Source organism: Neoarius graeffei, chromosome 7 (assembly GCF_027579695.1).
Source record: "Neoarius graeffei isolate fNeoGra1 chromosome 7, fNeoGra1.pri, whole genome shotgun sequence".
Classification (NCBI taxonomy): Eukaryota; Metazoa; Chordata; class Actinopteri; order Siluriformes; family Ariidae; genus Neoarius; species Neoarius graeffei.
In genome coordinates this window covers 89023277-89038070 of record NC_083575.1, presented here as the reverse complement: position 1 = coordinate 89038070, position 14794 = coordinate 89023277, and the positions used below count along the sequence as shown (strand labels likewise).

Sequence of the window (14794 nt, the reverse complement as noted above, 5' to 3'; positions counted from 1 at the left end):
CTGAGAAAAGTGATCTTTTTAGACGGCAAGAAGCATATTGCTACAACCCCGATTCCAAAAAAGTTGGGACAAAGTACAAATTGTAAATAAAAACAGAATGCAATGATGTGGAAGTTTCAAAATTCCATATTTTATTCAGAATAGAACATAGATGACATATCAAATGTTTAAACTGAGAAAATGTATCATTTAAAGAGAAAAATTAGGTGATTTTAAATTTCATGACAACAACACATCTCAAAAAAGTTGGGACAAGGCCATGTTTACCACTGTGAGACATCCCCTTTTCTCTTTACAACAGTCTGTAAACGTCTGGGGACTGAGGAGACAAGTTGCTCAAGTTTAGGGATAGGAATGTTAACCCATTCTTGTCTAATGTGCGATTCTAGTTGCTTAACTGTCTTAGGTCTTTTTTGTTGTATCTTCCGTTTTATGATGCGCCAAATGTTTTCTATGGGTGAAAGATCTGGACTGCAGGCTGGCCAGTTCAGTACCCGGACCCTTCTTCTACGCAGCCATGATGCTGTAATTGATGCAGTATGTGGTTTGGCATTGTCATGTTGGAAAATGCAAGGTCTTCCCTGAAAGAGACGTCGTTGTCTGGATGGGAGCATATGTTGCTCTAGAACCTGGATATACCTTTCAGCATTGATGGTGTCTTTCCAGATGTGTAAGCTGCCCATGCCACATGCACTAATCCAACCCCATACCATCAGATATGCAGGCTTCTGAACTGAGCGCCAATAACAACTCGGGTCATCCTTCTCCTCTTTAGTCCGAATGACACGGCGTCCCTGATTTCCACAAAGAACTTCAAATTTTGATTCATCTGACCACAGAACAGTTTTCCACTTTGCCACAGTCCATTTTAAATGAGCCTTGGCCCAGAGAAGACGTCTGCGCTTCTGGATCATGTTTAGATGCGGCTTCTTCTTTGAACTATAGTGTTTTAGCTGGCAACGGCGGATGGCACGGTGAATTGTGTTCACAGATAATGTTCTCTGGAAATATTCCTGAGCCCATTTTCTGATTTCCAATACAGAAGCATGCCTGTATGTGATGCAGTGCCGTCTAAGGGCCCGAAGATCACGGGCACCCAGTATGGTTTTCCGGCCTTGACCCTTACGCACAGAGATTCTTCCAGATTCTCTGAATCTTTTGATGATATTATGCACTGTAGATGATGATATGTTCAAACTCTTGGCAATTTTACACTGTCGAACTCCTTTCTGATATTGCTCCACTATTTGTCGGCGCAGAATTAGGGGGATTGGTGATCCTCTTCCCATCTTTACTTCTGAGAGCCGCTGCCACTCCAAGATGCTCTTTTTATACCCAGTCATGTTAATGACCTATTGCCAACTGACCTAATGAGTTGCAATTTGGTCCTCCAGCTGTTCCTTTTTTGTACCTTTAACTTTTCCAGCCTCTTATTGCCCCGTCCCAACTTTTTTGAGATGTGTTGCTGTCACGAAATTTCAAATGAGCCAATATTTGGCATGAAATTTCAAAATGTCTCACTTTTGACATTTGGTATGTTGTCTATGTTCTATTGTGAATACAATATCAGTTTTTGAGATTTGTAAATTATTGCATTCCGTTTTTATTTACAATTTGTACTTTGTCCCAACTTTTTTGGAATCGGGGTTGTATGATAACAGTCATTGTTTACGAGTACAATCAAGTACAATCAAGCCAGAAAGTCTGCACACCCCTTTCACCTTCTCCACGTTTTATTACGTTACAGACTTATTCTACAATAGATTGAGTTCATTTTTTGCCTCAAACATCTACATACGATCATCAGTTATTATGAAGTAAAAACTTTTTTTTAGAAAACATGCAATTTTATTTTAATGACAAAAATAGGTTATTTAGGGGTTACAGATCTGTACACACCCTTAGCCTAATACTTGGTTAATGCACCTTTGACAGCAATTACAGCTCCAAGGCATCTTGGGAAAGAAGCTACGAGTTTGGCACACTTGTTGCTGGACATTTTTGCCCGTTCCTCTTGGCATATCCTTGCAAGCTCCATCAGGTTGGATGGGGAGTGGGGATGTTAACCGATGACCGTTTGACCGATGGTTGACCGAATCAACGTCAACCGGTTAATTACTCTGGACTCTTACAGTAATGCTTTTATGGCTGAGGACTACAGTTGACTTGCTAACTTTAGGACTGCAGTTGTCATGAACAGTTTTGCACTCAAGTTTCCATCAATAAAGAGTTACATCATCAACGAAACTGTCTTCATGTTAAAACTGTTAATATTATAGTCATGCTGTCTGTTGTTGCCCAAATGAGGATGGGTTCCCTTTTGAGTCTGGTTCCTCTCGAGGTTTCTTCCTCATGTCGTCTGAGGGAGTTTTTCCTTGCCACCGTCGCCACAGGCTTGCTCATTGGGGATAGATTAGGGATAAAATTAGCTCATGTTTTAAGTCATTCAAATTCTGTAAAGCTGCTTGGCGACAATGTTTATTGTTAAAAGCGCGATACAAATAAACTTGACTTGACAAACTGTTGTTATAAAGTTTTATTATTTTTCATTTAAATGTGCGCGGAGCACATCAGGGCACTTGCCATGATCGGGAAGCGCCGTTTATTTTTTGTGTTTTGTTTGCCTTTAACGTGTGGTAAGCCGAGATAGCTGTTCTCATCCTTCCTTTTCATGCATCTTGAATCCCTCTTCACTGACCTCCCGTGATCCCAATTTAGTGACCAGCACTATTAACCTGTATATAAAGTGTAGATTGACCCATTGGACGCTTCCTGATTAAACCATTCGATGCTGAGATTGGTCACTGAAAGCTTTTTGCGCTCTTCGAAGCGTTTGGATAGCTGTTGCTCAGCTAAACATACAGTATTTCCTCTGCTTTATTCATGAATGACAAACAAAAACAAGCTGGTAAGAGAGGCAAAAAAAAAAAAAAGCCTTCCTAAATTGCACAGACTACATACAGTTGATATAAAAAGTCTAAACAACCGCAATAAAATGGCGATATAATAAGCCAAGATAAATCTATAAGAAATCGCATCCTATAAATTCAAGTGAAAAATAATAAGAAGCATTTTAGCCAAAAATAAATAAATAAATAAATAAAAGTACAATAAACTGGTTGCATAAAAGTGTGCACACATCTAAAATAATATTTAGTTGAGGCACCTTTAGATTACATCACAGCAGACGTTCTTTTAACTAAGCAGTATTTTGCCATTCTTCCTTGCAAAATCAGTCCAACTCTGTCAAACTGGCTGGGCATTTCCTGTACACAGCCCTCTTCAGGTCACCCCACAGATTAGATTTTTGATTGCCTTTTCTTATGACAAGTCCATTTGCCATAATGCCACCATGTACAAAATATGGCAGATTCACGGAAAATGAAAAATATAATACAAAAGTACGGATCTTTTATTCACGGAGGTTATATTTTCCATATCATTAATAAACATATAAATGCAGGAAAGGTATTTTAATTATGAACTTCTGCAGTCCAAACATTTAATTGTTTTTATCCATGATACAACCCCGATTCCAAAAAAGTTGGGACAAAGTACAAATTGTAAATAAAAACGGAATGCAATAATTTACAAATCTCAAAAACTGATATTGTATTCACAATAGAACATCAATGTCAAATGTCGAAAGTGAGACATTTTGAAATTTCATGCCGAATATTGGCTCATTTGAAATTTCATGACAGCAACACATCTCAAAAAAGTTGGGACAGGGGCAATAAGAGGCTGGAAAAGTTAAAGGTACAAAAAAGGAACAGCTGGAGGACCAAATTGCAACTCATTAGGTCAATTGGCAATAGGTCATTAACATGACTGGGTATAAAAAGAGCATCTTGGAGTGGCAGCAGCTCTCAGAAGTAAAGATGGGAAGAGGATCACCAATCCCCCTAATTCTGCGCCGACAAATAGTGGAGCAATATCAGAAAGGAGCTCGACAGTGTAAAATTGCAAAGTGTTTGAACATATCATCATCTACAGTGCATAATATCATCAAAAGATTCAGACAATCTGGAAGAATCTCTGTGCGTAAGGGTTAAGGCCGGAAAACCATACTGGGTGCCCGTGATCTTCGGGCCCTTAGACGGCACTGCATCACATACAGGCATGCTTCTGTGTTGGAAATCACAAAATGGGCTCAGGAATATTTCCAGAGAACATTATCTGTGAACACAATTCACCGTGCCATCCGCCGTTGCCAGCTAAAACTCTATAGTTCAAAGAAGAAGCCGTATCTAAACATGATCCAGAAGCGCAGACGTCTTCTCTGGGCCAAGGCTCATTTAAAATGGACTGTGGCAAAGTGGAAAACTGTTCTGTGGTCAGACGAATCAAAATTTGAAGTTCTTTCTGGAAATCAGGGACGCCGTGTCATTCGGACTAAAGAGGAGAAGGACGACCCAAGTTGTTATCAGCGCTCAGTTCAGAAGCCTGCATCTCTGATGGTATGGGGTTGCATTAGTGCATGTGGCATGGGCAGCTTACACATCTGGAAAGACACCATCAATGCTGAAAGGTATATCCAGGTTCTAGAGCAACATATGCTCCCATCCAGACGACGTCTCTTTCAGGGAAGACCTTGCATTTTCCAACATGACAATGACAAACCACATACTGCATCACTTACAGCATCATGTCTGCGTAGAAGAAGGGTCCGGGTACTGAACTGGCCAGCCTGCAGTCCAGATCTTTCACCCATAGAAAACATTTGGCGCATCATAAAACGGAAGATACGACAAAAAAGACCTAAGACAGTTGAGCAACTAGAATCGCACATTAGACAAGAATGGGTTAACATTCCTATCCCTAAACTTGAGCAACTTGTCTCCTCAGTCCCCAGCTGTTAAGGTGAGGTAGTGCAGAATAGTGCAAATGAGCGAGGTAAAGTGAGATGTGCGGTCCCTGAGTTCAGTGTGTTAATGAACGATGAGATGTATGTATGTATGTGTGTGTGTGTGTGTGTTTGGGGGGGGGGGGGGGGGGGGGACTGTGAGGGTGACATGTCAGATGCTGAAGGGGGGGCAGGGGGGTGTGCGAGCAGAATCTGTGGCAGGGGGCAGAGGGGGGAGGAGGGGCAGAACAGGGAGGGAGTTGAGCCTCCTGACCGCCTGGTGAAAGAAACTGTTCTTGAGCCTGCTGGTTTTGGCCCGGAGACTCCGCAGTCTCCTCCCCGATGGCAGCAGGCTGAAGAGGCTGTGAGATGGGTGGGTGGGGTCACCTGCAATCCTGATGGCTTTGTGGGTGAGGCGGGAGTTATAAATATCCATTAGAGAAGGGAGAGAGACACCAATGATCCTCTCAGCTGCTCTCACGATGTGCTGCACAGACTTGCAGCAGGACACGGTGCAGGCGCCGTACCACACGGTGATGCAGCTGCTCAGAATGTTCTCGATGGTGCCTCTGTAGAAAGTGTGCATGATGGGGGCCGGGGCTATTGCTCTCCTCAGTTTGCAGAGGAAGTACAAACGCCCATTATATAATGGACATGGACATAAAGTCCAGATTTTCAGCTTTCATTTGAGGTTATCCACATTAAAATTGGATGAAGGGTTTAGGAGTTTCAGCTCCTCAACATGTGCCACCCTGTTTTTAGAGGGACCAAAAGTAATTGGACAGTTGACTCAAAGGCTATTTCATGGGCAGGTGTGAGCAATTCCTTCGTTATGTCATTCTCAATTAAGTAGATAAAAGGCCTGGAGTTGATTTGAGGTGTGGTACTTGCATTTGGAAGATTCTGCTGTGAAGAAAACATGCGGTCAAAGGAGCTCTCCGTGCAGGTGAAACAAGCCATCCTTAAGCTGCGAAAACAGAAAAAACCCATCCGAGAAATTGCTACAATATTAGGAGTAGCAAAATCTACAGTTTGGTACATCCTGAGAAAGAAAGAAAGCACTGATGAACTCATCAATGCAAAAAGACCTGGACGCCCATTGAAGACAACAGTGGTGGATGATTGCAGAATAATTTCCATGGTGAAGAGAAACCCCTTCACAACAGCCAACCAAGTGAACAACACTCTCCAGGAGGTAGGCCCATCAATATCCAAATCTACCATAAAGAGAAGACTGTATGAAAGTAAATACAGAGGGTTCACTGCACGGTGCAAGCCACTCATAAGCCTCAAGAATAAAAAGGCTAGATTGGACTTTGCTAAAAAACATCTAAAAAAGCCAGCACAGTTCTGGAAGAACATTCTTTGGACAGATGAAACCAAGATCAACCTCTACCAGAATGATGGAAAGAAAAAAGTCTGGTAAAGGCGTGGTACAGCTCATGATCCAAAGCATACCACATCATCTGTAAAACACGGTGGAGGCTCAAATCCAGCCAAATGCAGCCAAACTGATTGGTTGGCGTTTCATAATACAGATGGACAATGACCCAAAACAAAGCCAAAGCAACCCGGGAGTTTATAAAAGCAAAGAAGTGGAATATTCTTGAATGGCCAAGTCAGTCACCTGATCTCAACCCAATTGAGCATGCATTTCACTTGTTAAAGACTAAACTTCAGACAGAAAGGCCCACAAACAAACAGCAACTGAAAACCGCTGCAGTAAAGGCCTGGCAGAGCATTAAAAAGGAGGAAACAGCGTCTGGTGATGTCCATGAGTTCAAGGCTTCAGGCAGTCATTGCCAACAAAGGGTTTTCAACCAAGTATTAGAAATGAACATTTTATTTACAATTATTTAATTTGTCCAATTACTTTTGAGCCCCTGAAATGAAGGGATTGTGTTTAAAAATGCTTTAGTTCCTCACATTTTTATGCAATCATTTTGTTCAACCCACTGAATTAAAGCTGAAAGTCTGAACTTCAACTGCATCTGAATTGTTTTGTTCAAAATTCATTGTGGTTATGTACAGAATCAAAATGAGAAATGTTGTTTCTGTCCAAATATTTATGGACCTAACTGTATAGGGCATTGCAGTAGTCTAGGCGGGAAGAGACAAAGGCCTGAATAGCCATCTCAAAGTTTTTGAGGGATAAGAAGGGCTTAACCTTGGATAAAAGCCTTAACTGGAAAAAAAAAACTAGATTTTACAACTGTATTTATTTGTTTCTCCAATTTAAAATTACAGTCTAAAGTTACACCAAGGTTTTTTACAGTGTCTTTGACATATGGTTCAAGGGGGCGTAAGTCTCCATGATAAAGCGTACGAGAAGGAGAAACGACAAAGGACTTATAAGCAAACGTGGGAGCAGGGTAGGCCTTGACTGCGATACGATTTTTATGGAATAATAAATTTTTTTCAAGTTGATTCCTAGTCAATATGGAGCTCCGAATGCTTTTTCTCTCATAAATGGTTAAATACAGAAAGCACGTTGGACATATTTTGGGTGCTATAGTCATGATAGTAAGTATATTTGTTTTCAATACTCATACACCAAGTTGAGTTTTCCAATATATTATTATTTGTTGATATTATATTATGGTGCTCTGTGTTGTTCTCATTTATGTATTTAACAAAAATATCAAAATACTCGGGTCTTGAAATAAATGCGCATTAGTCATGAACAATGGTAACTACTCTCTTTCAGGGCTTGACATTAGCACTTGCCCGATGGCCCGGCGGTGTTTTTTTACGTCTTTCGGGCCAGTTCGGGCCACTAAATTTGGCCAAACAGTGGCCCGGGCGGGCCAGTACGTTTTCGATACAAATTAACATTTTATTACTCATATTTTACCCAGAATTGTGAAGAAATTGTTCGTAAAATGCATCTTTTCGATACGAGGTCTGTCATCTTTGTTTTCGTCACGCTCCACTCCGCTCCGTGGCAGGAGTGTGTCGTCTTCGTGCATCTTCGGAGATGTTCAGCGCTGTTCGGAAGCGCTGTTCGGAAGCGCTGTTCGGAAGCGCTGTTCGGAAGCGCTGTTCGGAAGCGCTGTTCGGAAGCGCTGTTCGGAAGCGCTGTTCGGAAGCGCTGTTCGGAAGCGCTGTTCGGAAGCGCTGTTCGGAAGCGCTGTTCGGAAGCGCTGTTCGGAAGCGCTGTTCGGAAGCGCTGTTCGGAAGCGCTGTTCGGAAGCGCTGTTCGGAAGCGTCATTTTGGCAGGAAAATAGCATCTTGTAGACGAAGACGGTTGCAGCAAGGAGACCATCAGAATGGTGAAATTCAAATAGAAATATGTTTAAACTCCATGCTCCCCAACCTGGCCAAAGGCCAGGTAAACAGTTTAAATAAGATCACGCATAAATTAACTATCGGGTGTTAACGAACGGCTTCATTTTGAACTCAGCAGCCAATCAGAGCGCGCGACGTCACGCTCGGTTTACAACTTGCCAAATATGGCGCCAAATCCTAAAACAGCATTTAAACACACGTGCTTTAGCTTCAGACGGTGTAAAATCGTTCAGACTTTGTATATTAATATCAAAATTTCAGGATACACTGCCAAGAAATATGGCTACACATGTATCAACTTTTAGTGATTAAAGAATAAAGTATAAATGTTGGTTGCTATGACTGAAATAGAAGAACAAATAAAATAATGTGGTAAATTAGATCTGATCCCATATATTATATTATTCAAATATCCAAAGATGATGAAATCTATCAAAATAGCCAAAATAGGGCTACATTAGTTCATTACAACAAATAATAACTATTCTGACCCTCTCTGGTACAACCAGACCATGCTAAACCCAGTATACTCCCAGTTGCTTGGGTATCTGCTGTTGCCATAGCAACAGTTTATGCAAATGAGCTGAATTTGCAAAAAATTTACTACTAGTTCCCCCAAGGGCATATCCTGAAAGTTTGGTGTTTATAGCTTGTCTTATTAAAAAAATACAACATTTCACCCCTTCTTGGCTAACCTAAGCATACCTGTTAATTAGCTGATTAACAGGTAATTAGGGTTATAAAGCGTGGACAGATGAAGCGGTTCTGTATCGATACAAATATAATGCGCATGCGCAATGAACCATTCCTACTTCTTCGCTGTCTTCGCTGAATAAAATAGTGAAGAACGGAGATTCGTTTTCTTTGTTTCTTTCTCAACTGCCTCGCGTGTTTTATACCATTCCACTGAATAAATGACCACCAGAAATACAGACTGTACATTGACAGCAAAAAGCGCACACACGTTGCTTCATCCGCCATATTCTCGGAAGGAAGTTACTCGGTAACCACGGAAACATTTTTCGCGCACGCGCATTTCAGCGACCATGAAAGAAAACCGCAAACATTTCTCGCTAGTGTGGACAGACGCACTAAACTGTACCGGTATACTTTGTATCGATACAGTTATACCACTATCGTACCGGTATATATGTGAACACAGGTTAAGAATATCTACAGTGGTGAGAATTCAATATCTACAATGTTGAGAATATATGAGCCAAAGTTGAAACCATGACAAAAAAAGGAAAATATGTCTACATCACACAGGGTGGGTTACAGGCAAAGCTTATTCTATAAACAAGCTAGTTGCATGGTGAGGCAAAACTTAGCTTATTCTAAAACTTATACAAAACAATTGTTAATGTAAAACAGTAATCAACAGCATGTGTTAAACGAACAGAGAACAAGAACAAAGGGAATTTTTAAATGTAACTAAGAAATTGATAGAACAAGAAATGCAAACAATAAAATATCAATGTGAACAAAGAAAGATATAATAATGTTAACAAAATATGAATAATCTTATTTTCATTAATTTCACCTTAAAATGCACCAGAATGCACGAATATGAATTGAAAAATCAAAATTTTCCGGGGGAGGGCCCCCGGACCCCCCTCTTTGTGCAAGCACCTGTGGTGCTTGCAGCGGCAGCCGTGGTTTGGGTACCGCACGCTTTCGGGGCACCACATTTTCCATTTGGGCCAGTAACTTCAATTCCACTGGCCCAGTGGGCCACCAGTGGTAAATGCTTAATATCTAGGCCTGCTCTTTTGCGTTATTTTTGGCAGATTCTACTGTAACTAGATCCATTAACCACTTGCCCACAAAATAAGAAATTTTTCTTGTCCTTTTTTCAGTGAGGTAATATTTTCAAGATTGAAAATACGGTATTTGGTCGTCTAAAACAGCACGTCATTTAAAAATACACTGAGTACATCAATAAAAGATTTTTAAAGAATAAAGTTCTATTTCTTTGACATATCTGACAGACATAACTCCCATTTTAAAAATCCCTTTCATTATCCCTGTTGCTATCGTCAGTGAATTTCTGTCAGATGACCTGACGATAGACTCGGCCGTTATGGATCTTTGGTAGTTATCGTGTGGAAGCAGGCTTTATCATTTTTGGGTGTCAACAGGTAGAGTTGAAATAGATTAACAGCGAAAAAACTATTTCGTTCACGAGAGAAGCCCACAGTTATTTTTAAAAAATGCTATCGTCAGTCTGTCAGTCAAATGCACCTGACGACAGCAAAATTCAAGCCCTCGCCACGCACATGTTGACTGACGCAAAGAGGAAATTCTACTGCGCATGATTTTTGTGACAGCAGACATTTACTTCCGGGCAAGACTTGGAGTTCTGACAGCTAGATTTCATCAAATAAATCAAGGTAAGATTTTCTGTCAGCTATCCTGACGATAGAAACATTGAGAATATATTTGTGCATTCATATTTAAATTTTTCTGGAGGAAAACTATCGTAAGTTGAGATAAATCAGAGCCACTTGCGACCCTTTCAGCCGACAGGCCATTTCAATGTGTTATTTCCCCGCGAAAGCGACATAGTCGTGTCTATCGTCACTGTTCTGACAATTATTGTTGATATTTCAATTTTGAAAATAAATTTCTTTTTTATTTCAATATTTTATTTTATTATTTGGTTCTAGTGATGAGGTATTTAATATTATTACTAAATTTGTCAGATTAATAATGTAAGAAACAGTTTTGTTGCTATTGTCATCTAGAGCAGACCTGGGCATTTTACGGCCCGCGGGCCTCATCCGGCCCTTTGGTTCATTCTGACTGGCCCGCGTAAGGTTAATTAGAAATTACAAAATAAACGTATTTTCTAATTTTACCTCATGCATGGACTGAAAGTGGATTGCTTTTATTTTGAAGTTGTGTTCAACAAAAACGCAACGCGCACGACATGAGCATGATATGAAATCCCACAAAACCTAATCCCGCAATAACTACTTCCGTAATTTGTCCAGACCAACCACAAACTTGCACGTCATCCTTCAAACGGTCCAGCCAATCACATAGTGTGACGTCACCAGCAGGCGCCGGAGCCCGAGCCAATCTGTAGATCTGATACCTACACCGAATCAACGTTGTTGCGAGCAGATCACAAGAAGACTTTAGCCCCCAAAATGTCCGCAAAAAGAAGAAAGGTAGATGCCGAATGCAGGGCTTTCAACAAAACATGGACTGCTAAGTATTTATTTACTGAAGTCAGAGATAAAGCCGTGTGTTTAGTTTGCGGAGGGCAGATCCGAAAAACTGAAAAACACCAAATGAGGTGATTAGACTACAAATGTGGGCATCATTATTATAATATCATGTATCTTGCTTGATATTTGGAGTAGAAAGACAATATTGTGATGTCTTTATTGTGTTTTGGTGTGAATGTGACTGAAAAATATGGTACAAACATTCACATTTTGTTAACCATTGTTTTGGGAAATTTGATTGAATAAATGACATTTTTTGTCATTTTTTCCATACTCTTACCAGTCTTAGCAGCTTGTAAAAACAATGTTATTTACTGCTTTATATAAAGAAATACAATTAATATTATGCAGAATTTAGTTCAGCCTTTTGGTCCGGCCCTCCACTAAATTTTCTGTTTTTCATGTGGCCCCATGGAAAAAATAATTGCCCACCCCTGATCTAGAGTGTCTGTCAGAATATGACGGTAGACGTTAGTTTGTCTGTCAGATTTTGATGATAGAAACCGATGTGTTTCTATTGTCATTTAGCATGTCTGTCATGCCAGGCTTTTATTAATTAGTTACCAGGACTACTGTCCTAAAATTTACTGTCAATGTCCAAGACCCCAAATGCTACTAGAAAAACTTAACAGAATGATCAAAATAATCAATTCAGCAATTTAAGGAGATGGGACTTAACTGGCCTCTGTTATGGTAGAATCTGCCTTTTGACAGAAGTAAAATTCATACATGAACAAATTTTGGCGAGTTGATTTTCTGTTTGGCGAGTTACTGTGGAAGGGAACTAGTCCGGCTGGCTGGTGAAAAAAACATATGAATTTCTAGGCCTGAGAACAGTTTGTCATGTGCACATATGTACAATAAAAGCCCTATTTCCGTGTCTTTCCTCAAGACTACACATAAAAATACCGAGATATACACAGTTAATTCGGATTTTAATTTGGACTGAAATAGACTCACTTGGACCAAGCCTGTATTCACATCCTCAGGGTCTGGAGAAGAGTCTTCATCTCGTTTCTCAGGTTTAATAGAATCTACGAACTTGCAAATGTCTGTCATTATATTTTCCGCAAAGCAACTGTCCAAAGAACGTATAAGGTGGCTTCAGTTGTATGAGATTCGGAGCGTTTTTGTTTGTTATTAATCAGTAAAGTTTTCGAAGCAGGGCGCCGCCATGTTGAATCTCGCCGCCTCTCGCGAGATTCTGAGCTCAGTGCTCTCGCGCTGGGATAAAACCACCTTCCCAAGCTTGGGTTGGTTTTTGACCATGCTGAACCTGTTTATAACCTCCATGTGCTACAATTTAAAGTGCTGATGACACGTTTTTGACATCTTTGGCGATGTTTTATAACATAAAAAGTAATTCCCGATGATCCATATATTAATTCACGAAGGCACCTATTTTACAAGTTATGATAAAAAACGCGGCTATGGAGCACTTGCATGTGACGTCACAGCCGATCCAGATTGTGACAGACGCCATCTTGTCGGTCAAACGCCATATTCCGCCTTCTACTTCTACTTCTGGTTCTACTTCTGCTTTTACTTCTACCTTTTCTTCTGGAAAACCCTACTATATACAATTCTACTACAACGGCTGCGGCTACAAGCTCTCCCTACCTGTGCACGTTTTTTATGTTTTTTGTGTGTATTTTTGCGTGTTGTTCGTCTGTACTGGACTTCAATATCCACTACAACCGTATGGACTTACTGGACATTGGTTTCCAGCAGAAAATGACGGTTTGTAGCGATTTCCATCGCATGCACAACATTCCGGACGAGATAGCGAGACCAGCAGGGTCTCCGTGGATTGTTATCGGAAGCAAAGCGAAGGAGGCGGCGCCGGGAGCGGAAGCAAAAGCGAGGCTGTAGAGCCGGCCTGTTGACTAAGCTCAGAAAACAGCCACTCAAACCTCCACTGCCAAGCCTCTACCTCTCCAACGCCAGATCCATGTAAACAAGACGGACGATTTGGAATTACAGCTGGAATTACCTTATTCTATTCTATAATCGGCTGGTCAGTGCTATACTCAATACTTAAGTGACTTACCCATCCAATGAGGATTCTTGTTTACAAGATGCCACATCTGAGTCGCTGACAAATCCTGAATTTCTGTAAAGATAACTGTCCAGAGATTTATAGCCACGCAGTGCTTCACCACTGAACATCGAGAGAAAGTTAATGAGGTAATTATACACGTCTGGGTATTCCGCTGGCAGTTCAAAATCCAGTCGTGAAAACTCAGTCCGGTAAGCCATAAGGGTCACTAATCTGTAGATCGTTTATTTTAGACATATATCTAGTTATCTGTTCATTAGAAAAATGAGCCGTGTAGTCCGTCGGTTGAAATTGATCCATTCTGTACACGAGTGCAGCAGTATTCAGCGGTGTTTTTGACCGACAAGATGGCGGTTGTGTACTTTCCGGTCACGTGACTGCAAGATCTCTATTTGGGCAAATTTGACGGGGCTGCAGCACCCAGGAGACGAAAGAGGAGGAGGAGCTATATGACATCAGCGAAAGAACTTTCCTCCTAACTTACCAGTTTGTTGTTGATGCGACAGGTGTTCAGTTTGTCATTATTAGTATTATTATTATACATTATTATATTATATATATATTAGTTATTATGCCTTCGCGTTGTGTTGCCGGCTTTTGCTCCAAAACCTACAAGGATGGGGTAAGTTTATTCAAGTTTCCCAGAGATCCCGAGCTGCATGCGAAGTGGGTGAAGCAAGTCAGGCGCACTTGTGACAAGTGGGAGCCCTCACCAACATCCGTCCTGTGCTCTGAACACTTCGATTTGGATTGTTTTGACACCCTTCCCAGCTTAAAAGAATCTCGTGGGTGTTCAGTTCAGCACAAACGTGTGTTACTACCATCAGCAGTGCCTACACAGTGTTGCCAGATTGGGAGGTTTCCCGCCCAGTTGAGCGGTTTCAAGTGCATTTTGGTGGGTTTTGAACATATTTTGGGCTGGAAAACTTCAGCAGTATCTGGCAGATGGATGTTGTCGTGAGGGAGTTTTTCCTTGCCACCGTCGCCACAGGCTTGCTCATTGGGGATAGATTAGGGATAAAATTAGCTCATATTTTAAGTCGTTCAAATTCTATAAAGCTGCTTTTGCGACGATGTTTATTGTTAAAAGCGCTAAACAAATAAACTTGACTTGTTTTACTTTTGGCTGCTCCTGATCAGGGATCACCACAGCGGATCTTTCGTCTCCATTGCTCCCTGTCTTCCACATCCTTCTCTACCACACCTACCACTTCAGGGCTGTCAGAAGCATTTTTAATGTGGGGGGGACACACTGGTGGGGGTTCTCCCCCATAAAATTTTTAATTAATTAGATGCCATTTCCTGCATTCTGGTGTATTTTTAACAGGTTGTTAAACACCTAATTTTACCTACAAAAGTCACTT

The 14794-nt window shown here is 40.9% G+C and overlaps 1 protein-coding gene across 1 annotated transcript in view; it reads right to left on the bottom strand.

The window, feature by feature from the left end:
• The window catches only part of LOC132889752 (zinc finger protein 850-like), a 44304-nt gene extending 31749 nt beyond the window's left edge, over nt 1-12555 (bottom strand). The window contains exon 1 of the mRNA XM_060926559.1: nt 12332-12555. Coding sequence (XP_060782542.1) covers nt 12332-12430 — 99 coding nt within the window. The 5' untranslated portion in view covers nt 12431-12555. The remainder of the gene's footprint in view (nt 1-12331) is intronic.
• Between the last annotated feature and the right edge of the window lie 2239 nt (nt 12556-14794).